This window comes from Ranitomeya imitator, chromosome 2, assembly GCF_032444005.1.
Source record: "Ranitomeya imitator isolate aRanImi1 chromosome 2, aRanImi1.pri, whole genome shotgun sequence".
NCBI classification, from domain to species: domain Eukaryota; kingdom Metazoa; phylum Chordata; class Amphibia; order Anura; family Dendrobatidae; genus Ranitomeya; species Ranitomeya imitator.
Genome location: NC_091283.1, coordinates 824,008,182 through 824,035,476, shown reverse-complemented (window position 1 = coordinate 824,035,476; position 27,295 = coordinate 824,008,182). Strand labels below are relative to the sequence as shown.

The window sequence follows — 27,295 nt, the reverse complement described above, 5'->3', positions numbered from 1 at the left end:
TGACTGACAGCTGCCGTATTTCCTATATGGTACATTTGTTGCTCTTGTAGTTTGCTTATTAATCAGATTTTTATTTTTGAAGGATAATATCAGACTTGTGTGTGTTTTAGGGCGAGTTTCATGTGTCAAGTTGTGTGTGTTGAGTTGCGTGTGGCGACATGCGTGTAGCGACTTTTGTGAGATGAGTTGTGTGGCGACATGCGTGTAGCAACTTTTTGTGTGTCGAGTTGCATGTGACAGGTTAGTGTAGCAAGTTGTGTGCAGCAAGTTTTGTGCATGGCGAGTTTTGCATGTGGCGAGTTTTATGTGTGGTGCGTTTTGAGTATGTGCAAGTTTTATGTGAGGCAACTTTTGCATGTGTTGCAACTTTTGTGCATGTGGCAATTTTTCCGCGTGTGCAAGTTTTGCGTGTGGCGAGTTTTCCATGAGGTGAGTTCTGAACGTGTGGCGAGTTTTGCGTGAGCCTAGTTTTGCATGTGGTGAATTTTGCGCGTGGCGAGTTTTGAGCAGCGACTTTTGTGTTTCGACTTGTATGTGGCGAGGTTGGTGTATGTGTGGTGAAATGTGTGCTGAGGGTGGTATATGTGTTCAAGCACGTGGCAGTGTGTGGCGTATTTTGTGTGTGTGTTCATATCCCCGTGTGTGGTGAGTATCCCATGTCGGGGCCCCACCTTAGCAACTGTACGGTATATACTCTTTGGCGCCATCGCTCTCATTCTTTAAGTCCCCCTTGTTCACATCTGGCAGCTGTCAATTTGCCTCCAACACTTTTCCTTTCACTTTTTCCCCATTATGTAGATAGGGGCAAAATTGTTTGGTGAATTGGAACGTGCGTGGTTGAAATTTTGCCTCACAACATAGAATATGACGCTCTCGGGGTCCAGACGTGTGACTGTGCAAAATTTTGTGGCTGTAGCTGCGACGGTGCAGACGCCAATCCCGGACATACACACACACACACACACACACACACACACATTCAGCTTTATATATTAGATATTCACATGTAGCAGGAAAGCGAGTATGCAAATGTTTCATCGTAGATTTCACCCCCTTAATGTATGGGGTGTATAATCCACAGTGAATCCTCAGTACAATATACTGCAATATTTGAAAGCAACATATTTAGATTCCACTTTACGTTGAAGAATTCAAGCAGATTTGCTGCAGAATTTGACAAGATCCACGGGTGAAAAATTCTGCCATGCGTGGCCTGAACCAAAGAACATACCGGTAAATCACTTCAGAATGATAGAAATTTTATCAATGAAATAGACATGTTGTGTCTTAAGGTATCATGTGCACAGTAAACCTGCATGTGTGGACCTAGTCCAGTGGCACCAAGTCCGTACGAGACTGTGATACTCGATACAGAAATACCTGTGTAATTTTCCATGCAATGGAGCCCACAGAAGAATGATATATCTAGCAGGCTAAGGGCACTGTATTATGGCGCCTTACAACATAAGACATCAGTGTCCCCAAAACCTTATGAATAACATCAAGTAGATTTGGGTTTTACACACATGGACATGTTACAGATACGTACCCTCTAAGGGCCCGTTGGGCATTTGAATTCGCATTGAGTTAAATGGCTAATTAAGGAAGTCTCATAATAGAGGTACACACAAAGTAGCCACTGAATCAGGTCCATGTGTAACACGAGTTCTTAAAACCTATCTGGAAAAACAATCTTTTTTAATTTGTTTTTTATATTTTCTGATTCAGAGTTCCATCGTCCCACCAGAGCGCCTCCAGCCTATTGTCTATTTGCCCTTCCACAGAACCTCCGATTTCTTACAAGCTATATTCTGTTCCCTTTGTCCTCTCTTACCCCCACAGACTGATGCCATCAAATGTCCCTCCAACCTCTCTTAAGAACCCGTGCCATGTTGCATCTTGTCCCTGGTGCCCTTCCAGCCACTTTCCATGCCTTCTACTCCTTCATTATCTAAATAGAGCCACACCACTTCTTGCCTCCTCAGTGCTACCCCCCCCTACTCTCCTTTTTCCTCTCGTCAGCGCCCCTACAACTTTCTTACAGAGCTTTTGCCAAAGTGTCTCCCTAGACTCCTTGGCTGTATTGGGACCAAAAGCTAATGTGAGGAGCTGGCCACGAACAAATGGCTATTGGACCAATGGAGGTATAGCGGAGACCATGCCACGGCTCTAAGGCTACTTTCACACTTGCGTTTTTTGCAATCCGTCATTTTGAGAAAAAAAACAGATGTGCTCGCAGGATGAGTTTTTTCCCATAGACTTGTATTAGCGATGGATCGCGACGGATGGCCACACATCGCGTCCATCGTGCAACGGATCCGTCGTGTTTTGGCGGACCGTCAGCGAAAAAAAAGTTCAAATGAACGTTTTTTTGTCCGTCATGTCCGCCATTTTCTACCGCGCATGCGCGGCTGAAACTTCGCCCCCTCATCCCCGGACTTTAGACTGGACAACGGATGCGTTGAAAAACTGCATCCGCTGCCCACGTCATGCATAAATTTCACAATGTGCGTCAGGTACATCGGCCCGACGCATAGCAACGGACCCGTACCGATGCTAGTGTGAAAGTAGCCTTAGGCCTCTTTCACACTTCTGTATTTCTGTTTCCGTCACAATACGTCGTTTCGTGAAAAAATGTTTCTGCTGGATCCGTTTTTTTCTCGTGGACTTGTATTAGCTCTGGATTGTGACGGATGGCCACACGTTTCATCCGTTGTGCACTGGATCCGTCGTAAAATTGCTGTCCGTCGGGCGGAGACATCGCACAGAGGAACGTTTTTCTGTACGTCGGAAAATCGCTCAGCGATGGATCTTGCGCTGTCCGTCGTTGGCTATAATGGAAGCCTATGGGCGCAGGATCCGTCGCTGACTGTCAAAAGCAGGAATCCAGCGATGGATGCAGTCTTTTGAAACTGAGCATGCGCGGAAGAATTTCCTGTCAGGGAAATTCTCTCTCGCTCTCTTTTCACTGTTGACGCTGCCTATGCAGCATCAATAGTAAAAGGATATAATTTTAAAAATAATAAAAAAAATAAAAAATAGTGGTACTCTCACCTTCTGGCATCACCCGCTGACTTCCCGATGCTCACCGGCAGCTGCCGTTCCCAGTGATGCTTTGCGAAATGACCCGATGACGTAGTGGTCTCTCGAGACCGCTACGTCATCACAGGTCATTGCTTGCAAGGCATTACTGGGAACGGCAGCTGCCGGCAGCATCGCGAACATCGGGAAGGCCGCGGGAACACTGCCGGTGACGCCGGAAGGTAAGACTATCACGATTTTATATTTTTAAAATTATTTTTAACATGGGTTGTGCTGTGTATGCGTTTTCGCAGCGGAAAACTGCTGCGAAGATGCATACACAACAGGTGCACATAGCCTCTTCGGGTCCATCAAAAAAAAGACCCAGTGCACCCGTTTTTTACAATCTGCACAGGATCCGTCTTTACAACATTTTGATGGATCATGTGCAGATTGTAATAACGGAAGTGTGAAAGAGGCTTAAGAGATGCGGACTTTTCCAGCATGGAGAACCAGTTATGGCGATCTTATTGTTGTGTTTTATTAGAGATTTCATTGCTTGTCAGTTTAAGGTGCACAAATCTATCCTGGAATGTGTTCAGCCTCAGGAATTGACGTTTCCATCCAGTGACAGTAAGCAGAGTAAGGCTAGGTTCACATTTGCGGTTGAGTCCGCAGCATATCATCTGCATGCTCAAACGCATGCAAAAACGAATGCAAACGCATGCTTAAGCAGCATTTTCTATCCGCATCAGCTTACGTGTGATGGCAAAAAAACGCAGCGCATGCATGCGTTTTTACATGAGTTTGCACTTTTTATGTACATGCATTTGATATTTCCAGGAGGGCCTGTCTCAATGGGTGTGTCTAAATCAGTTTCTGGACATGCGCAGTCCGAATTACGCAGGCGCATCAAACGCATACTTACGTGTACGCATGCGTTCCCATAGACAGCAATGCGTTTTTTAACACACTCATCCGCATACGGAAATTTGCTGCCTCAAAAATTCTAACACGGTGTGTCAGCCCCACCCCGCACCGCAAGAAAACGCTTGCGTAAGCAAACACGGGTGAACGCATGCAAACGCATGCACCTGCGTTTACAATGTTAAAGATAGGAAATCAAGACGCATGTGGATGTATGCGTCAGAAACGCTACGGACACAACCGCAAATGTGAAACCAGCCTAAAGGTACTGTCACACATAACGATATCGTTAACGATATCGTTGCAAGTTAACGTCACGCTTTTGGTGACGTAACAACGATCCCGCTAACGATCTCGTTATGTGTGACAGCGACCAATGATCAGGCCCCTGCTGGGAGATCGTTGGTCGTTGGGGAATGATCAGGACCATTTTTTGGCCGGTGATCACCCGCTGTCATCGCTGGATCGGCGTGTGTGACGCCGATCCAGCGATGTGTTCACTTGTAACCAGGGTAAATATCGGGTTACTGAGTGCAGGGCCGCACTTAGTAACCCGATATTTACCCTGGTTACCATTGTAAAAGTAAAAAAAAAAAAACACTACATACTCACATTCTGATGTCTGTCACGTCCCTCCAGTTCCGCAGGTAATCTCATCCAACATTCCATTGTGGAGCAGTATAATATCCTGATCCAACGTCTACAGGATTCGTTGGTGATTTCTTTGGTGTATGGGAAACCTCTTTCTGAAACTATCCTGTCTGTTACTGTGCCCGTATACTTCAGACAGGAATATTACACTTGGAGAAGATTCCTCTCTACGTTCTGTTTGATTTCTCTCACCCTCTGCTCCAAGTCTGCTTGGCTATGGAAACACGAGTCTGTCCTAGACTGGAGATCCGGAGAAGTCCTCCGCTGGGGACAAGAATGCCACAAAACATGCCTGGTCCCCATTTTTCCTGCTCAACCTACGGCTTGTCCATCCAACTTACGTAGCTTGCCCGTGCCATATAGCGTGTGCGCCGACGTCTTTGGCAAGAAGGAAGCTGAGATATTACCACCTCATAGACTATATGATGTCCTATTGATATCCTTCCTGGCACATCTACCCCCATTTGCAGGCTGAGACCCAAGCTATGTCCGAATATATTAAGGAGAATCTTGCCAAGGGATTTACCCGGAAATCTTTCTCCCCAGCTGGAGCAGGATTCATCTTTGTAAAGAAGAAGGATGGTTCACTTTGACACTGTATCGACTATTGGGGACTCAATCAAATAACGATCAAAAATATATTTCCTCTGCCTCTCATTTCCAAGCTGTTCGATTGTCTTAAAGGTTCCAGAGTCTTCATAAAACTCGAACTTCGGGGGGGCAAACAACCTGATCTGAATTTGACAAGGGAGATGAATGGAAAATGGTCTTTAATACTCGTGATGGCCACTACGAGTATCGGAGTATGCCATTCGGACTCACTAATAGTAAAATGCTCAGTCTCTTCAAAGTGCGTCTTTGAGTAGAATTCTCTCCCGTTTCTTGGAAACATTATCTCTGAGGTCGGCCTGAGGGTGGATCGCGAGAAAGTGTCCACCGTTCTGAAGTGGCCCCGTCCAGATGGTTTGAAAGCCATCCAGCGGTTTCTCGGATTCGCAAATTACTACCGCCAATTTGTTCCCCATTTCTCCTCTGGGACTGCTCCTATCTTGGCCCTGACCCGCAAGGGGGCCAATCTTAAGATATGGACCCCAGAGGTCTAAAGTGCCTTTGTTTCATTAAAACAGGCCTTCTCCCATGCTCCTGTGCTGCATTGTCTGGACAATATAACCAGTTCTTTCTGGAGGTGGATGCTTTTTCTTCAGGGGCCGAAGCCATTCTTACTTGTAAGCCCTCATCCGGCCGCATGGTGACCTGTGGAATCTTTTCCAGGATCTTCTCTGCTCCAGAGCGCAATTACTCGATTGGCGATCGGGAACTGCTAGCGATAAAACTAGTGCTGGAGTAGCATCAATTCTTGCTGGAAGGGGCTTTACATTCGGTGGTTATCTACCTGGACCACAAGAATCTAGCCTATCTGCAGTCCACCAATGGCTTAATTCTCAGGAGGCCAGAAGGCCTCTGTTCTTCTTCCACTTCAACTTTACTCCCCATTTCTGGCCAGTGAATAAGAACGTCAAGGCAGATGCACTCACCAGATCGTTTCTGTCTTCTGATCATGAGTAGGAGCCTCAATACATTATTAAGCCTTCCAAAATAATTATGGTCACTCCATTGGATTTGTCTCATCACCCCTCCGGTAAGACTTACATTGCTGAACCAGATAGGAAGTGGGTTCTTCTCTGCAGTCACTTGTCCCAGTTGGCTTGCCATGCTGGATAGAAGAAGACAGCTCTCCTCATTTCCCAACACTATTGGTGGCCGACCCTGCACAAGGGTTATTGCAGATTTAGTCTCCTGATGTTTATCGGGAGCCAAGCTCTAGTAAAGAGTCAGGTGCTCACCTAGTTGGTAGTAGAGCAGCTTTAACAAAGGACACCGGAGCCGTGTCTGAAAGGCATAACATTTGTTCATCTTGATTCAATCATCATGAATTGTGGTTTTAATATATTTCAACACAAGGATTTTGTTTAACTGGAGCTGGAATATACTACCCTCTTTCTCCTTCCATTAGCTCACCTAGTTACACCCCTCCAGGCTCTCCTCGGACAATGGCACTGTGGTTCCACCATTCCCATTACAGGTTGTTGTTGGCTAGAGCTCGATACATGTGCTACGGTCGTGGTATCCTTCATCTGGGGGAGCATGAACTGTGACTACAGGCTATACTGGCAGGAAATTCAAAATTTGTTGGGCAACCAAAAGTTGGGAGACAGTAGGTATCGCCTGGTACAGGGGCAATGCAACTACAGGCCCCAGGTTGGGATCTTATGGACTGGGGGCATTGTAGTTTGACCATCTACCTGGAGTTATTTTAAGACCATAGTCATAAGGAATACAAAATAGCTGCATTGTTAACCTGTCTAGGTAATTATTACACACGCAACCTCAGATCTTCACATCTAGTCACTTATCTAAAGGATAGGCGATAACCCAGAGAAAGGGGCTCTAACAAGGGGTTTCCCAATAATCGCAAGTTATTCCTCATCAATCCCTGGGCCAATTGCTAGGACTTGCAATGATTCCGAGAACGTGAATCTGGAAGCCCATTAATAGAGGGGAGGTGCACATGCTCCACTTCCACTCTGTTCCTTGTGTATGAGACAATGGAGTGGAGGCCAAGTATGTGCACTTTTCAGGATTTTGGAGCCCCATTCGTGGGGCCTGCTATCATTCCAATGATAAGCAAATTAAAGGGGCTGCCAATTGTAAGCAAGCTATCACCTATCCACAGGATAAGTGATAACTTGTTGATCAGTGGGGGTCCAACCGTTGGGACGCAGCTAATTGGCAGAATGGGAACTTTCATCTCTAAATATAATGGAACGGCAGTGCGCATCTCCCACCGCTGCCCCAAGCTATTCGGGCAGCCCCATAGAGAAGAGAAAACCTTGTTAAACACAATGATAGAACAGTGTGGTGCCAGGGAATTGTCCATGGAACTGTTGGGAATGGTTATAGACAATGGGTACATGCCTAGGGCTCAAGATCATTAGAGGTCCTTGCAGTCAGACCTTAGTCATCAAGTTATCATATGGATAGTTGATAACTTGATAACTTAGAGAAACCCTTTTTAAATCTGGTCATACCTGCAAGTTACAGATCTATAATGTGCAGTGTGAATGAACTCCAATAATATCCAAATACAAGCCGGATCCATATACAAAATATTATGGAACCAATTCATCATTTGCTATCTTTTTTTAGGTTACTTTTGTTTGTTTTTCTTTTAGTATCCCTTGACTTTTTGCCCCAAATTTGTCAAAATGGCACTCGTCCATGAATTTTCCACAAAATAAAAACTGCACTTTATTCTTATGTTTAACCCGCTTTCTGCATTTTTATAGCAAAAAGTTGCTTTAATGGCTAAAAAAAAATTGCAAAATTTGCACAAAAATTTAAAGCATTCATAAAATCACTCCAGGGGTGGAAGACATCTAATAAACTAAAACCATGCCCAGATTTGCAAGCATAAAATAAAATGCAAAGATATAAAATAGTCTTCAAAAAAGCTGAAAATTAAAAGAATTGCTTTGCACAAATCAAAAACAGCCCAAAAAAAAAACCGACAAAAAATAAGCAAATGCAATAACGAATCGGGCCCTATCTATTCCCCTCGCCTCTTCCTATTCTAGAGCAGTCAGATATCAGTTTTGCAAAAAAAAAAAAAGAAAAACCTTCGGTGCAGAGATCTTTCATGTTTGACATATGACAGTCTGAAAGCGCCAGCAATTCTAAGACATATTTTTCAGGAACGCTGGCCAGTAAGCTTTCAACACACAGACTTTCCAGCACAAGTAACCTATGACTTCACTATATGTGTAGGGTGTCTAGATAGAACAATGCATTTCAAGGCAAAGATGTCCTTCATGAATGTAGAGCGGAAAAGAACAATCCCAGAAGTCAAATTACACTTTGGTCTTGCCAGTTTTTTTCTGCTCATTATTTCCCAGCTATTAAAACACTGTGCTATTTTTTTAGTAGCTCAGTGTCTGATTAGACCAAACTAATTGACTTAAATAGAAATTCAAGACCTAATTTCCAGCCCCTGTGAGGTTATTTCAGGGATGAAGTTGAGATCTGTTTATATTTCTTCCTTGTGGGGTGTCTGGATTATGTAGACCCGGTGACCTGCCCTGAGGAATCAATCTCCGATCACTGCCTTTCTATACTTTCTACAGATTTTACTTGCTGATTTCTAAAAACAAAGAAGTGAAGCGTTTCTTGTAATTCTTGGGTTAGTTTCACACATTCCGTTTTCGCTCTTATGGGAGTCTCAATGACACGGCCACGTTACAGCAGAAACATTCATATCAATCGCTATGTGTAATCAAATATTCATATGTATTATGCAGAATTAATCTTTCTCTGCAAAATCAGGGGGCATAGTGACTTAAAATATCTTTTTGGAGGTCACGATGAATAAATATTTATTTCAGGGCCTAGTGGTTAAAGATCTCTTCAGAGGACACAGTGGATATAGAATTCTTTGAGCAGCAATATTATAACACTGTTATTTTTAGGGCACAGTGTCAGGCTGTGCTGCAGAATCCAGGAGCAGAGGGAAATCTGCAGAGATGAGCTATGGCTGGTAGAAGTCATCCTGGAGGTCTGGACCAGATGGAGAAGAAAAGAATGAGAACTCCAATCAGAGCAGACATCGCCTGTAAGGTAACTGTGTGTAGATATTTAATTGCGCTAATGACTTTGAGTAATTAGTTAGTGTAGTCACTTTTTAGTCTGCAGTCTGATGATGTTGGTATCATTTTCATGTTTGTGAAACAACTCCCAGCCTACCCTTACCATTGCATAAAGAGGATGTTTACTATTTTGATGTTGATGACTTATCCTAAGAATATCAGTAATGTAACGGTTTGGCACCCTTTATCCAATCGATCACCTGTTAGAAAGCAGGTTGCAGTTTACTGATCCGGTACAGAACAGCTCTATGCACTGCTTAGTTTCTTTGCCTTTTCTACATTTCTCAAACGTTGTTCTCCAAAGTTACCAAGTATAACTATACCAGATCACTTTGAAAGCACGGCCTCATATATTACATAGTGGTATCGCTCACAGCGCTTTTATTTGCAAACCAAATCAGCCTAATACATTACATAACATGCTTTGGTTGTCACCATCTCCGGAACTAGCCCCCAACATTCCCTATGCTAAATTTCTGGGGGCACCCCAGGCTATCTTAGCTATTGTAATATGCAGTGAACTTCTTCACACACAACACTGATCACAGAGTAAAATGATGTCCTTTATTGAGCGAAAGATTGGAAGTGGCACTGCTGAATTCGGGACTGGAGAGATACCTGAAGGCTCGGGAACCAAGCATAGTTGACTTGTTTTAATAAGGGATATAACTTACTTCTTAAAGCTTATTTATGTATATTTTTTGGACTTTGTAATCTCTTCAACACATACGATATTTAACCATTGTGTAAAAAAACGTAATTTCTTTAAGTTAAAAAATGAAATAAAGTTTTGACTGCCAGATTGAAACAGGGAAAAAAATAAAAACCATTCACATCTTTAAAGGATTAGTCCCAAAATATAAATTTATTCCATGTACCAAGGAAATGGGATAACTTTGGGATCGCTGGGAGGTCCAACCGGAGAAAGCCGAGATCAGAGTTAGCCAATTTCCGGCAGTACCATAAACAATGAATGGAGAAGAACATGTGCACCTCCGCTCCATGGAAGAAGGGTGTTATCAAGGTCTCAAAGCCCCATTCTCAGGATCTCAAAACCCTGATCGGTAAGTAGTCCTCTGTCCTATGGATATGGGATTGCTTGCTATTTTGTGACTAACTGTTCAAGATATTAATGTCTGGAACTATTCTCTTACAGAAAAGATACAGTTCTAACTATCAGTATGATCTAGCATTTTGCTGCTTCTCAAGCTTTAAGATGGACAGGTTATATTTTTGGTAGTTTACAGTCATTGTCTTACATGCTGTTATACCATGTTCTATTTTTCACTATGAACGTAATGGCGATTCTCAGGGATATTCAATTACTTCAAGAAATAACACCTATTTTTTTTTTTTTAATCATATATACGGTTTAGTACACTTTACGTTTTAGTACAGACTTAAAAGTAAATTATACTTTCAACAAACTTTGCCTAAACCGATAGTATTGGCGAATATAAAGAACTTTTAATGTATCTCCTGAACTTGTCACCCACTTTGGAAAAACAGTTCTTCCCTATCTTACAACCCCAAACAGTTATTCAAAACCTTTAACTCCCTCCTCCGCCCTCCACTGCCCCCTCCAACCTCCCTCATCTCTGCTGAGGACTTTGCCACACACTTTAAAAATAAGGTCGACCAAACAAGGCAAATCTTCTTTGTTCAACCACCACAACCCCTTTGTATACCAGACCAATGCCAAATCCCATAACCTCCCTATCCAACATCACTGAAGGGGAGCTTAATTGTCTCCTCTCCAAATCACACCTCACTACCTGTGCGCTTGACCCCATCCCACCTCCTCCCCAACCTCACCGCCACTCTAATCCCATCCCTAACCCACCTCTTCAACCTATCACTAACTTCTGGCACCTTCCCTTCTGCTTTCAAACATGCCACAATCACGTCTATCCTTAAAAAGCCAACCCTCGATCCAACTGCTAAGTCCAGCTAGCGCCCAATATCGCTGCTCCCATTCGCGTCCAAACTCCTGGAGCAGCACGTCCACGCTGAACTTTCCTCCCACCTCTCATCTAACTTGCTCTTTGACACTCTACAATCTGGTTTCCGCCCCCACCACTCAACTGAGACAGCCCTGACCAAAATTACTAACGACCTACTTACAGCCAAAGCTAAAGGACAATACTCTATACTCCTCCTTCTAGACCTGTCCTCTGCTTTCGACAGTTGACCATTGCCTCCTACTACAGATCCTCTCCTCCTTTGGCATCAAAGACCTCGCCAGATCCCGGATCTCCTCATACCTTTCCAACTGCACATTCAGCGTTTCCCACTCCCACACTATCTCCTCATCTCACCCTCTCTCTGTTGGAGTCCCCCAAGGCTCTGTTCTAGGACCCTTACTCTTCTCAATCTATACACTTGGCCTGGGACAACTCATAAAGTCCCATGGATTCTAGTACCACCTCTATGCTGATGACATTCAGATCTACCTCTCTGGCCCAGACGTCACTTCTCTGCTGTCCAGAATCCCGGAGTGTCTATCAACCATATCCTCCTTCTTTTCCTCTCGCTTCCTCAAACTCAATGTGGACAAATCTGAACTCATCATCTTTCCTTCATCTCATAGATCTTCCTTATCTGACCTATCTATCGCAATTAACGACATCATGCTTTCCCCCGTACTGGAAGTCCGCTGCCTCGGAGTAACCCTTGACTCTGCCCTGTCCTTCAAACCACACATCCAAGCTCTTTCTACCTCTGTCGCCTCCAGCTCAAAAATATCTCCAGAATCCGTCCTTTCCTCAACCGTCAATCTACTAAAATTCTTGTGCATGCCCTCATCATCTCCCGCCTCGACTACTGCAACATCTTTTTCTGTGGCCTCCCTTCTAACACCCTTGCACCTCTCCAGTCCATCCTTAACTCTGCTGTCTGACTAATTCATCTCTCTCCTCTCTACTCCTCCGCTTCCCCCCTCTGCAAATCTCTTCACTGGCTCCAACTCCCTCAGCGTATCCAGTTCAAATTACTAATACTGACCTACAAAGCCATCCATAACCTGTCTCCTCTCTATATCTCTGAACTAATCTCCCAATATCTTCCCTCACGTAATCTCTGCTCCTTCCAAGACCTCCTTCTCTCCTCCACACTTATTCGCTCCTCACCCAACCGCCTCCAAGACTTCTCCCGAATATCCCCCATCCTCTAGAATTCTTTGCCCCAACACGTTCGACTATCAACCACATTCGGATCCTTCAGATGGAACCTGAAAACCCATCTCTTCAGGAAAGCCTACAGCCTGCACTGACCCAGCTGGCTTCTCACAACTACGGAGCTACCGCCTCACCAACACCGGAGCTCCTGCAACCCTCAACCTACTGTCTCCTTCCCCACCATCCTGTAGAATGTGAGCCTGCAAGGGCAGGGTCCTCGCCCCTCTGTATCAGTCTGTCATTGTTAGTTTGTTTACTGTAAGTAATATCTGTAACTTGTATGTAAAGGTACCGTCACATTAAGCGATGCTGCAGCGATATAGACAACGATGCCGATCACTGCAGCGTAGCTGTTTAGTCGTTGTGTGGTCGCTGGAGAGCTGTCACACAGACAGCTCTCCAGCAACCAACGATGCCGAAGTCCCCGGGTAACCAGGGTAAACATCGGGTTACTAAGCGCAGGGCCGCGCTTAGTAAACCGATGTTTACCCTGGTTACCATTGTAAATGTAAAAAAAAAAAACACTACATACTTACATTCCGGTGTCTGTCGCGTCCCTCGGCGTCAGCTTCCCTGCACTGTGTAAGCGCCGGCCGTAAAGCAGAGCGGTGACATCACCGCTTTGCTTTGCTTTACGGCCGGCCAGCGCTGACACAGTGCAGGGAAGCTGACGCCGGGGGACGCAACAGACACCGGAATGTAAGTATGTAGTGTTTTTTTTTTTTTTACATTTACAATGGTAACCAGGGTAAATATCGGGTTACTAAGCGCGGCCCTGCGCTTAGTAACCCAATGTTTACCCTGGTTACAAGTGAACACATCGCTGCGACGAAATAAAGTTCCAGACTTTCAGCTCCGACCAGCGATGTCACAGCAGGATCCTGATCGCTGCTGCGTGTCAAACACAACAATATCACTATCCAGGACGCTGCAACGTCACGGATCGCTATCGTTATCGTTCTAAAGTTGCTCAGTGTGAAGGTACCTTAACCCCTTCTCATGTACAGCACCATGGAATCAATGGTGCTATATAAATGAATAATAATAATAATTAGTCTTCCCCCACCAGCTCAGTGTCAATTGCAAATTAAGTGATAAAGTCTGCAGAGGTGAAAACTGGTGAAAATGCAGAATACAAGTTTTAAAATGGACAGAAATAGTCTTTCTCCTCATATATGCACACATGACAGATTATGCTGAACAGTTACTTGAAAGTTTTTACCTTTTAAGACCCTCATGCGCATGAGAAGAATATCAGCTAAAACCTCTGATTTTTGGCAGGACCAGCTGACTATTTTCCTCTATAGAAAAAAACATGCATCGGGCAAATGACAGCTAATCTAGGATGTTTGGGTGTTAGGCCAGGGACACACTGAGAATTTTTCTAGCACTGCTTAATTTAGTTAAAATATATGCAGTCCAAAGGAATACAAGGAGCAGCATGCAGTCTTACGGACTGTAGCGGATAGTTGATAACTGTCAGCTATAGTCACTGTAGTGACAGCTTACACTAATTGCTATCGATTGGAATAATTTAGCTATAACCCAGCAGCTCAGTCTTTTTCAGAAACGACTCCATAATTTGACAGTTCTTTGGTCTTAGTTGGGTTGGAAAATGAAAAAAATGTTAGGAATAAAGAGAAGAACTCCAAGTAAGGCGGTAAGTCAAGCTCCAGGTGCAAGTGTTTCCAGGGACCAGGGTAGACTCAGAGCTGGAGCTGTATGGCCCAGCTGAGTGAGGAACAGCTGCTTACTGATCAGACAATGCAGCAAAGAACAGCACGGCATTGTATTACCTAGTGTACTGTTCCAGCTCGTACAATATGTCAGAATAGTAGTGTGTCCTGATACCAGACTGGCTGTATCCTAAGTATGAAATAAGCTATGGATAACCCATCTCCTAAAAGTCTCCAGACATATTAGAGGGAAGTTGCCTGAACCTGCTGATGGGAAAAGCCTACTATCCAATGCGTCTCCCGCCTTTTCCCTGACAGTTGGGGAAGATAGGGGTCGGGCAGCTGAAATTTCATCTGCCGACCCTTTTGTGTTCGGAGGTGGTCTAGCAGAGGCTTTCTTCCCTCAGCCCATATGGGAGAGTTGGAGGGGATAGCTGTCATCTGAACGAAAGCTCGGTCAACAGCGACCTAATGCATATGGCCATCTGAAAATAAAGGATAACAAATGGTAAATATGAACTTCCTATCCTAAATACTATTTTAATTGTACAAATTCAATTAGATATAGCAACATACCAGCAAAAACCTCAACAGGCTGCCGTTCACTTCACCACCACTGGGGGGGGGGGCAGCTATAGGCACATACTGCATAGCATAAACATCTCCAAACAGAGTATCACAAATCATCTTTTTTTTCAAAGTTCTTAACTTCACATCACTCATCATATATCGAGCTAACATTTGCGTTTTTTGCCGCTGTGTTTTTGCGCAAAAAACGCATGCGTTTTTTTTCCTATACTTAACATTAAAAACGCACGTGTTTTTTGCATGCGTTTTGCCGCGTTTTGACAACGCATGCGTCTTTTCTATGCATGCGTTTGGTTGCAGAAATGCAACATGTAGTAATTTCTAGCGGCGTATTTTTGCTGCAAAAAAACGCATGCGTTGTTTTGCTGCAAAAAAACGTATTGCTGTCTATGTAAATGCATGCGTTTTTAAGTACATGCGTTTGCATGCGTTTTTAAATGCATGCGTTTTAATAGAAAAACACAAGAAAACACACTGATAAGCCAACCCCCAACCCTAACCCAACCCTAACCCTAAGGGATCCTAACCCTAACCCAAACCCTAAGGGATCCTAACCCTAACCCTTAGGGTTAGGGTTAGGATCCCTTAGCGTTTGGGTTTGGGTTAGGGTTAGGGTTAGGATCCCTTAGGGTTTGGGTTAGGGTTAGGGTTAGGATCCCCTAGCGTTTGGGTTTGGGTTAGGGTTAGGATCCCTTAGGGTTAGGGTTAGGATCCCTTAGCGTTTGGGTTTGGGTTAGGGTTAGGATCCCTTAGGGTTAGGGTTAGGATCCCTTAGCGTTTGGGTTTGGGTTAGGGTTAGGATCCCTTAGGGTTTGGGTTAGAGTTAGGGTTAGGATCCCTTAGGGTTAGGGTTAGGATCCCTAGGGATACTAGGGATCCTAACCCTAACCCTAGCTATTTCTGTTTATAGTAGGTTTTCTTGTTGATTTTGATGATTGGCAGCTGTCACACACTTCTCATCATGCGTTTCAAAAACGCAAACACAGGAAAAAACAAATGTAAACGCGTCAAAACGCCGCGTTTGTATTAAAACATGCAAAAACGCTTGCGTCTAAAAAACGCAGCATTTAAACACGTTTAAATGCGTTTTTGCACCAAATGCGTTTGCGTTTAAAACACTGGGTTTTTAAACGCAAATGTGAAACCAGCCTAAGGAAGGATATTGTATGAACCAATTCAGTAACAAAAACACCAAGTTTGTGGATATTAAACCTTTAGCTACTCCAGACCAACTAGACTATTATCATTACTCCTGCCCTATGCAATATATATCTGGATACTGCATTTGTTTATTTTACTCACTTATTGATTCCATAGCGCTTTACAGACATCATCATCACTGTCCCCACTGGGGCTTACAATCTAAATACCCTGTTAGTAGATCTTTGGAGAGTGGCAGGAAATCAGAGAACCCGGAGGAAACTCATGCAAACACGGGGAGAACATCCAAACTCCTTGCATGTTGTCCTTGGTGGGAGTTGAATCCAGGACCATAGCGCTGTAAAGCAACCGTGTTAAACACTGAGCCACCGTGCTATACGGCATGAAATTATTTATCTGGTAACACTGTGTATCTGATTGTTGAACGGCTATATGCCAATATTTAGGCTACTCACCTGTCCCGACTCCAGAGCTGGGCTTTGCTCTATTCTCCTATGGCCAGATCCCTTTTTGCTAGTCCGCACTAGGTTTCTAGGTAATCTAGCGAGAATTTCACTATCATCATTCACGGCTAGCTCATGTTACTATCCACTACCTGTGTATTGAGATAGTATAGTACTCTGCTACCATGTGTTTGTCTGGAGATAAGCCGTACTTTCCACTTTGCTCAGGTCAAGCCAGCTGTTCCAGAATTCTGTCCTGCCATCAGCTGTTATTACCAAGCTCAGTCTCAGCACATTTTAGTGTTGTTCACACCTTCAACTATGCTGCAACAAGGTACCTGATAACAAACTCACCTCTGCTTTTCTGGTGCTGCCACATCTTAAATTTTGGTGTGTCGTTCCTGCTAACAACTCATCTCACCGATCTTGCAGTTGCCGCATCTTCTACTTGTCAGCTCCCATGCAGTCCGCCCATTTGGTTCTGCTGCATGTAGTGCTTCCTGCTTCGCTTACCTATCTGCCTGCATTCCAGCTCTATTGGTCTCCGATGTTCTACATGCCATCCCGGAAGTGTAGCTCGGCCGGTCACCCTGGCTTACGGTTTAGACTGCACCTTACCAGATGACCTCTTAACAATTTGTCTGGTTGACTTTCAGATTACCCAGTCTCAGAGGCAACAGCACATATGTTCTTAAAGGTTTTTTTTTTATCAAAGCAATTTGTCACCTATCAACAGGATATATGATAAATGTCTGATCACTCGGACCTCCACCAAGTGTCATGAACAGACATAATCACACATGACCGCTGCTGTACCATACATATCTATGGCACTAAAAAACATAGGCAAAGCACTGTATTCAGGAACCTCCATAAATCCAGTATACAGTGAATAAACCAGGCTCCTTCAATCCTGACCACCATTAAAAAATGGTAGATTAAGACCCCATTCTTATGTTTGGTAGGTTACTATCAGTGAATACTTTCTGGCTAAATTCATATGTCTACACAAGAAACTGAAAAGCCGGGACTAATCGCAAATCTCCTGACATACGAGGCTATTAGTTCGGGACCGTTGTTGGTCCGGGCAGTGTGGTCCATATACACATGTGAATTCAGCCTTATTTGTATATCTTGTCAGAATAATACCTTCACGGAATTTAACAAAATAATTTGGAATCTATTCAGATCCAGTTGGGGAGGGAGGTGAAGGTCACAGGAGAACTTTTCACCATGAGGGGGTTAACATATAATGTATTTCAGCTTCTTGCGTATTTTTCTTTCTGAATATATGTTTATAGACCAGATAGCGTGAAAATCTCTGTAGAGCAGTAAATTACTTCAGAAGGCTGGAGAGAAAGATGGACGCCTACAGACTAACATTGTTCCCAGCCAACTTTACACTGAGGAATGCTAACATGTCAGTTACAGGCTCAATCGATATTTCCAATCTTTCCAACAATGGCGTATACAGAACACAAGAGTCCTTACCACAGAGTCAAAAGCTGCCCCCCCCCCCCCCCATTATGGTGCCTCACGCCATTACACCCAGCCATCCTGGGAATGGGCAGCCAACTTTATTGTCCCTTCCGTCACCCAATTTCCAGTCCTCAATTAAGAAAAATCTCTGATTGTTTGCTGTGGTGATTGTTCAGAAGGGGCAGCCCCATACAGGTCCCTCTGCCTGTAAGAAAGAATTGGAGTGCTAACCTGTCCAGACCTTCTTATGGACCATATAACCATCACATGGCCTACTGTAATTAGTGAATTAGTGATAAAAGTTAATGAGTGGTAAATAACTCAAAACATATCATTATGTGAGCACATTATCATCAACCTTTCTAGTTCTTTGGATTTTAAAGTAGTACTTTTCTAGTGTCCACTGAAATCCTTCAAACTAATAAATGGAAACCTCCAATATTATTGCCATCCATAAACTAATAGTTGGAAAAACATGTAGGGAGACTAAATCACACATCAGTCGTGTGAAGGGAAACCACCCGTTGGTGACACTTCTAGAGGAAGTGGCGTGGGGGAAATTACCCATTGGCGTCACTCCAGGTAACATCTAGAACCAACCATTATTGACAATAGGAATTAAAACCCCCGATTGGAGGGGCTGAATCACTCGTCAGTGTTGCGAAGGAGCTGCCCATTGGCAGCACTCCTGGTAATAAAGGTGTAGGGGAACCACCCATTGATGAATCTCTTAGTGGCAACCAGATAATGAAAAACATTTGGAGATGGCCTCTTGGAGAACCACCCATTGTTGGCACTCTTTGTAACATCCAAAACCACCCACTGGAGGTGCTGAACCACGTGTCAGTGGTGTGGGGGAACTTCCTACTGGCAGCACTCATGGTGACTATGAGGTAGGGGATCCACTCATTGGCGGCTCTCTTAGTGGCAGATAATGGAATAAAGGTGAAGAAGACCTTTTAGGGAGCCACCCATTTTTGTTACTCTTGGTAGCATCTAGAACCAGCTTTTGGTGGCATTGGGAGATTTAACTACTCAGTGGAGGCGCTGAACCACCCACTAGTGGAGTGGGGGAACTACCCATTGGCAACATTCCCGATAAAGGAAAAGACTGGACTGGAGGAATTTTAAGTTAAATCTATTTAATATGAATCTGTACATAAATAATACAAAAAATTAGAATACCTACTGTTGCCAGGTAACAGCATCCACTGCTCTGCCAGCCACCTTCATAAAGCTGCAATACAAAATAAACTTCTTAGAGTACGCAACAGTGTGAAAGTCACAACTACAGTATCTTACCTATCACAAGGGATACCTTATAACTTATTGATTGAAATCACTGGCTTTTCTGGGCTTCTGAGCCAGGAGGGTGGTCCTGACCACTGATTGAGATCCGTCTATGTAGGTTTGCTACACATTGTGTGACTGCAGACTTATGAATCCTCCCACTGTGTGATGTGCCGGTTTCTGACCCGGGACCGGAGGGTATATATGAGTTATACAGACTCCCGACCAGTGGGTGTGGCCTCACGCCATACGCTTGTATTGAGCCGAGGCCATGCCCCAACTAGTGACGCGGCCATCCAGTGGGCGTTGTTGAATAGAGGCCGTGGCCTCGCTTCATGCAAATGTGTTGAGAGCGAGGCCGGGAGTATGCATAACTCATACATGCCCTTCAGTCCTGGGTCAACAACCGGTGAATCTCAGCAGCACACAGTGCATGCTCTAGCGGAATTCATAAGTCTGAAGTCACACAGAGCAACCTTATCAATTTAGACCAGACAACCCCTTTAAGCCCTTAAGGATTGGGCCAAATTTGGCAAAACAACTTTTTTTTAATTTTCTTCTTTACATTCTGGTGGTTATAGCTTTCTTTTAGTTTGGGACTGGTTGTACGTTATGTAGATGTTTCATTTATACTTATTTTTACTTTTGCAATAATGCAAAAAAAACAATTGGGCTGCAGTTTTCATTTATATCTTTTGCGCAATACAGCCATCATCATAAATAGTGCTATGAATTTATTGTAGCGAAAAAAAACAGAAATGTATAGCCAGCTCACCCGATACAGTTCTCGTAATCCAGGAGCATGGAAATCCGTTCTGACCTAACTTGTATGCCGAACAGAAAAAAGGAAAAATTGCTTCCAGCTACTGGTAAAAACTTGACTTAACTAGAAAATTTAAAACTGGTTAGTACATGCAAATTCCAAAAAATACGGTCATGTAAAGTAGCTACGCATTTCATATGGACCCCAGCATCCTTTGCTGAAGACCATATTTTTTGGAATCCACATGTAATAAGCCATTTTAGTTTTTTACCGGGAGCTGGAAGCAACTTTTTCTCTTTTCCTATAAATTTATTGTACAGGTTACGACATTTTATGTTTTGGGATTTATAGTGTATTGATTGTACTTTATATAAATGTTAATTTTTAACCCATAATTTAGTGCGATAGATACAGTGGTTTGCGAATGTATTCACCTCCTCGGCTTTTTACCTATTTTGTCACATTACAACCTGTGTTGAAATATTTTTGTGATCCGATTTGTGTGTTTTCAGCATAAAAGAAATCTGCAAAATTTCAGAAAATGTATTACCAAACTTTGGCTCCAGCTGTTCCCTCTGATGTACTAACATACCTCTAACATACAGTTAGGGCCAGAAATATTTGGACAGTGACACAAGTTTTGTTATTTTAGCTGTTTACAAAAACATGTTCAGAAATACAATTATATATGTAATATGGGCTGAAAGTGCACACTCCCAGCTGCAATATGATAGTTTCCACATCCAAATCGGAGAAAGGGTTTAGGAATCATAGCTCTGTAATGCATAGCGTCCTCTTTTTCAAGGGACCAAAAGTAATTGGACAATGGACTCTAAGGGCTGCAATTAACTCTGAAGGCGTCTCCCTCGTTAACCTGTAATCAATGAAGTAGTTAAAAGGTCAGGGGTGGATTCCAGGTGTGTGGTTTTGCATTTGGAAGCTGTTGCTGTGAGCAGACAACATGCGGTCAAAGGAACTCTCAATTGAGGTGAAGCAGAACATCCTGAGGCTGAAAAAAAAGAAAAAATCTATCAGAGAGATAGCAGACATGCTTGGAGTAGCAAAATCAACAGTTGGGTACATTCTGAGAAAAAAGGAATTGACTGGTGAGCTTGGGAACTCAAAAAGGCCTGGGCGTCCACGGATGACAACAGTGGTGGATGATCGCCGCATACTTAATTTGGTGAAGAAGAACCCGTTCACAACATCAACTGAAGTCCAGAACACTCTCAGTGAAGTAGGTGTATCTGTCTCTAAGTCAACAGTAAAGAGAAGACTCCTTGACAGTAAATACAAAGGGTTCACATCTAGATGCAAACCATTCATCAATACCAAAAATAGACAGGCCAGAGTTAAATTTGCAGAAAAACACCTCAAGAAGCCAGGTTAGTTCTGGAAAAGTATTCTATGGACAGATGAGACAAAGATCAACCTGTACCAGAATGATGGGAAGAAAAAAGTTTGGAGAAGAAAGGGAACGGCACATGATCCAAGGCACACCACATCCTCTGTAAAACATGGTGGAGGCAACGTGATGGCATGGGCATGCATGGCTTTCTATGGCACTGGGTCACTTGTGTTTATTGATGACATAAGAGCAGACAAGAGTAGCCGGATGAATTCTGAAGTGTACCGGGATATACTTTCAGCCCAGATTCAGCCAAATGCTGCAAAGTTGATTGGACGGCGCTTCATAGTACAGATGGACAATGACCCCAAGCATACAGCCAAAGCTACCCAGGAGTTCATGAGTGCCAAAAAGTGGAACATTCTGCAATGGCCAAGTCAATCTCCAGATCTAAACCCAATTGAGCATGCATTTCACTTGCTCAAATCCAGACTTAAGACGGAAAGACCCACAAACAAGCAAGACCTGAAGGCTGCGGCTGTAAAGGCCTGGCAAAGCATTAAGAAGGAGGAAACCCAGCGTTTGGTGATGTCCATGGGTTCCAGACTTAAGGCAGTGATTGCCTCCAAAGGATTTGCAACAAAATATTGAAAATAAAAATATTTTGTTTGGGTTATGTTTATTTGTCCAATTACTTTTGACCTCCTAAAATGTGGAGTGTTTGTAAAGAAATGTGTACAATTCCTACATTTTCTATCAGATATTTTTGTTCAACCCTTCAAATTAAACGTTACAATCTGCACTTGAATTCTGTTGTAGAGGTTTCATTTCAAATCCAATGTGGTGGCATGCAGAGCCCAACTCGCGAAAATTGTGTCACTGTCCAAATATTTCTGGCCCTAACTGTATAAAAGCATATACATTCATTATTATTATTTTATTTTTTACAAATGAGTGGCTAGGAGCATGCAGTACATTAGCTATAGGCTTTTTATTCTATATATCTAGCTTTTGCAATAAAATAAAAGTACTTACTTGTTACTGATGTTCTCCGCAGATCTACTCTTTAGAATAATTCCGCACTTCCGTAGACCTGGCAACCACTGTGCAGACTATAAGTGCATGTGGACACATGCGTCTGTCAACATCAGCCCCTTTTTCCCCAATCGCGTTGATCCCATGTTACCGCCTTCAGTTTCACCTTTGACCGGCTGTTGGACCAAGGGGATCTGAAGATAAAGTGGAGTATGCTGGGTAAGTGCAGGTTTGTAGAGATGATCAATGCAGAGAACATCAGTCACAAGGAATTACAAAAAAGGGAGAACGGAGCAGATTACAATACGCATTTCTAGTAGGACTCATCGAAACATTGTAGTGGTTCTCCATGAAATATCGTTTTACCTGAATTGATAATTTATCAAACTCAGTGATCAAGATGTCAGAAGATAAAAATAATGATAAAAACTTTAGGGGCCCGATTCATCACTTTTGATCTATTGTTGTATCTTTTCTTTTCTTGCCTTGTAGTAGTCACTAACATTTTATTTTTTTACCAAATTCTTCAAAATTGTGCATGTAATTTACCTATTTGGTGCAAAATCAAAAATATTCTTTAGGCTAGGTTCACATTGCGTTATGGTGGTACGTTTAACGGACTACGTTACACCGCGGCATAACGCAGTGTAACGTAGTCCGTTAACGCCACCATAGACTGCAATGTCGGACGCATCGCTAGCGCACGCCCACAATGGGCGTGCGCTAGCGATGTGCCGTCATTGAGTGACGGACCCAAGACGCGGGGTGCAGCGTTTCCAGGTCCGTCACTGCTAGCGCAGATGGAGCTAGCAGATGCTCTATCTGCGCTAGCGCTGTGCCAAAGTCGGCACTTGCGTTAGCGCAGTCCATTTAACGTATGCGTTGAACGGACTGCACTAACGCAATGTGAACTTAGCCTTATTTTTGTGCTTAAGTTTTTTTTTTTTTGGCGACTTTTCAGCACCAAAAAGTTGAAAATCCTTTAAAAAGTGGCAAAAATGCACTAAACAGAAAACTCTGCCAGAAACCTTCTCCAGAGGGAAAAGATGGGGGGAGATACTGGAGCGAGGTGCACACAAAAATGCGACATTTGGTAAAAGTCGCATTTAATGAATGTCTAAATAATAAAAATAAAAAATAAAGACTTAACAAAATAATGATAATTTAAAAGGTAGCAGAAACAGTACAGAAAATAAGGTACAATTACTAGAGTGACGAAAAAAGAGCAAATGGAGAATTGGAGAAAGAGCAAATTATTCCAGAAAACTGGAGAAACAGCAATGATGAATTGGCTGCCTACGACTTTGCGACCGTTTAAAAAAAAAAAAAACAATGGGGCAATAAATCAGGAGAGAATTTTTTCAAGTCAGTTTTGCTAGTGGCTATTTTTGCGTCATTTATGAAAGCGTTGCACAGTGTGTTAATTTTTGGCGCCTCTTTACTTATAAAACCGCTTTATAGAACTGATTTTCTGCTTTTCATAATATCCTTCAAAATGTGAAGTTTGCAGAAAATAAATGGCCACTGATTGGCTTCAGAGGTTCCCTGAAGACCCTCGCTGGGTGGCGAATATTTAGAGAAGGGGACAGGCTCTTTAAGGAACAAACTTGGCCAAAAAAGGACCTTTGGACTGTCCTGTAAGAATTCTAACTGCTGCTTGTGCATATGACATGAACACAGAAGTTATCTAATGCTTTCTAGAAAAATATCACCGGGAAGTTCCGACAATGAGCTTTTGTTGCATTTTTAATGCGAATATTTTTTGCCGTGTCAAAAATGGAACACCTTACAGTTTGTTTATTTAGAAATCTCATGTTCACTGCGCTTCTTTTTAACACAGCGAGAGTAAACTTGCTGCTGTGCGTGTTTGAAATTTGCTGAGTTTCCTGTATGGAATTTCCCCATATCTTTGCAGTAGGTGCGGAAATTCCACAGGTAAAAAAACTCAGATGCGTTATAAGTGTTTTTCTGTGGAGGAAATGCATAAAAAACGCATGTAATCCACACCTATGTATGTCAATAAAGTTTTGTCGAAGCCAAATACCATCAAGTTTCAAAAACAAAGTATCTTTATTTACAGGTTGGCATACTAACCAGAGACAAAAAAACGCAGAGTCAAAAAATTCATGTTAAAAAAGTACGCAATAAAAAACACACAAAATAATAGGTGCAGAAAGGGAGCAGAAATTCAGCAACATCAAAAACTGAACAAAAGTTTAAAATGGGAACTGTCATGACTCCAATGGCAGGGAATCACAAAAGGACAAGCACCAACAAGCTCTAGGGTGATGGAACCTGAGCTGACCGCGACCCTAAACCTGAACACACAAATAACAATAGCCGGGGAACGTGCCTACGTTGATCCTAGACGTCTCGCACCAGCCGAAGATCTAACTTCCCCTATTAGAAGAAACACAGACCTCTCTTGCCTCCAGAGAAATACCCCACAGAAATAGCAGCCCCCCCACATATAATGACGGTGAAATGAGAGGAAGGCACATACACAGTATGAAAACAGATTCAGCAAAATGAGGCCCGCTAAAACTAGATAGCAGAGGATACAAAAGTAAACTGCGCGGTCAGCAAAAAACCCTTCAAAAAACCATCCTGTAATTACTTGAACTCATGTTCCAACTCATGGAACATGAGGAGCAATTACAGCCCACTAAAGCAACCAGCAGCAAAGAGACAATTATATGCAAGCTGGACAAGACAAAAATAAAGCAAAACGTGGAACAAGAAAATCAAAACTTAGCTTGTCCTGAAGATTACTGAAGCCAGAAGCTGAGGTAACAAAACACTCTGATAACCTTGATAGCCGGCGTGGAAATGACAAGAAAGCCCGGTTAAATAGGAAACTCCCAAATCCTAATAGAACAGGTGGACACCAGAGACAGCAGAACACAAATCACCCAGTACCATCAGTAACCACCAGAGGGAGCCCAAAAACAGAACTCACAACAGTACCCCCCCTTGAGGAGGGGTCACCGAACCCTCACGAGAACCACCAGGGCGACCAGGATGAGCCCTATGAAAAGCGCGGACCAAATCATCAGCATGAACATCAGAGGCAACCACCCAAGAATTATCCTCCTGACCAAAACCCTTCCACTTGACCAAATATTGGAGTTTCCGTCTGGAAACACGAGAATCCAAGATCTTCTCCACAACATACTCCAATTCTCCCTCCACCAGCACCGGAGCAGGAGGCTCAAGCGAAGGAACAACAGGTACCTCATACCTCCGCAACAACGACCGATGGAACACATTATGAATAGCAAACGATGCCGGGAGATGCAAACGAAACGACACAGGGTTAAGAATTTCCAAGATCCTATAAGGACCGATGAACCGAGGCTTGAACTTAGGAGAAGAGACCTTCATAGGAACAAAACGAGAAGACAACCACACCAAGTCCCCAACACGAAGTCGAGGACCCAAGCGGCGACGGCGATTAGCAAACTGCTGAGCCTTCTCCTGGGACAACTTCAAATTGTCCACCACATGACTCCAAATCCGATGCAACCCATCCACCACCATGTCCACTCCAGGATAATCAGAAGGCTCCACCTGACCAGAGGAAAAACGAGGATGAAACCCCGAATTACAAAAGAAAGGAGAAACCAAGGTAGCAGAACTAGCCCGATTATTAAGGGCAAACTCGGCCAGCGGCAAAAAGGTAACCCAGTCATCCTGATCAGCAGAAACAAAACACCTCAAATAAGTTTCCAAGGTCTGATTAGTTCGCTCCGTCTGGCCATTCGTCTGAGGATGGAATGCAGACGAAAAGGACAAATCAATGCCCATCTTAGCACAGAACGTCCGCCAAAATCTAGACACAAACTGGGATCCCCTGTCAGAAACGATGTTCTCCGGAATTCCATGCAAACGAACCACGTTCTGGAAAAACAGAGGGACCAACTCAGAGGAGGAAGGCAACTTAGGCAAGGGTACAAGATGAACCATTTTAGAAAAGCGGTCACACACAACCCAGATTACAGACATTTTTTGAGAGACAGGGAGATCCGAAATAAAGTCCATGGAAATGTGCGTCCAAGGCCTCTTCGGGATAGGCAAAGGTGACAACAATCCACTGGCTCGAGAACAGCAAGGCTTAGCCCGAGCACAAACCTCACAAGACTGCACAAAAGAACGCACATCCCTAGACAAGGAAGGCCACCAAAAAGACCTGGCCACCAAGTCTCTAGTACCAAATATTCCAGGATGACCTGCCAACGCAGAAGAATGGACCTCGGAGATGACTCTACTGGTCCAACTATCCGGAACAAACAGTCTCTCAGGCGGACAACGATCAGGTTTACCCGCCTGAAACTCCTGCAAAGCACGTCGCAAGTCTGGGAAGACGGCCGACAAAATCACCCCATCCCTAAGGATACCAGTGGGCTCAGAATTTCCAGGGGAGTCAGGCACAAAACTCCTAGAAAGAGCATCCGCCTTCACATTCTTTGAACCTGGCAGGTATGAAACCACAAAATTGAAACGAGAGAAAAACAGTGACCAACGAGCCTGTCTAGGATTCAGACGCCTGGCAGACTCAAGGTAAATCAGATTTTTGTGATCAGTCAAGACCACCACACGATGTCTAGCACCCTCCAGCCAATGACGCCACTCCTCAAATGCCCACTTCATGGCCAAAAGTTCCCGATTACCCACATCATAATTCCGCTCAGCAGGCGAAAATTTTCTAGAAAAGAACGCACATGGCTTCATCACCGAGCAATCGGAGCTTCTCTGTGACAAAACCGCCCCCGCTCCAATCTCGGAAGCATCAACCTCAACTTGGAAAGGAAGCGAAACATCAGGCTGACGCAACACAGGAGCAGAAGAAAACCGGCGTTTAAGTTCCCGAAAGGCCTCCACAGCCGCAGGAGACCAATCAGCAACATCAGCACCCTTCTTAGTCAAATCCGTCAAAGGCTTAACAACACTAGAAAAATTAGTTATAAAACGACGATAGAAATTAGCAAAGCCTAAGAACTTCTGCAGACTCTTAAGAGATGCAGGCTGCGTCCAGTC

General features: G+C 43.6%; 1 protein-coding gene across 1 annotated transcript in view; it reads right to left on the bottom strand.

Annotated features, from left to right (window-relative positions):
• Positions 1-27,295, bottom strand: part of HPSE2 (heparanase 2 (inactive)) — a 306,115-nt gene that overhangs the window by 67,282 nt on the left and 211,538 nt on the right. Inside the window, exon 6 of the mRNA XM_069755025.1 lies at positions 19,012-19,059. Coding sequence (XP_069611126.1) covers positions 19,012-19,059 — 48 coding nt within the window. The remainder of the gene's footprint in view (positions 1-19,011; positions 19,060-27,295) is intronic.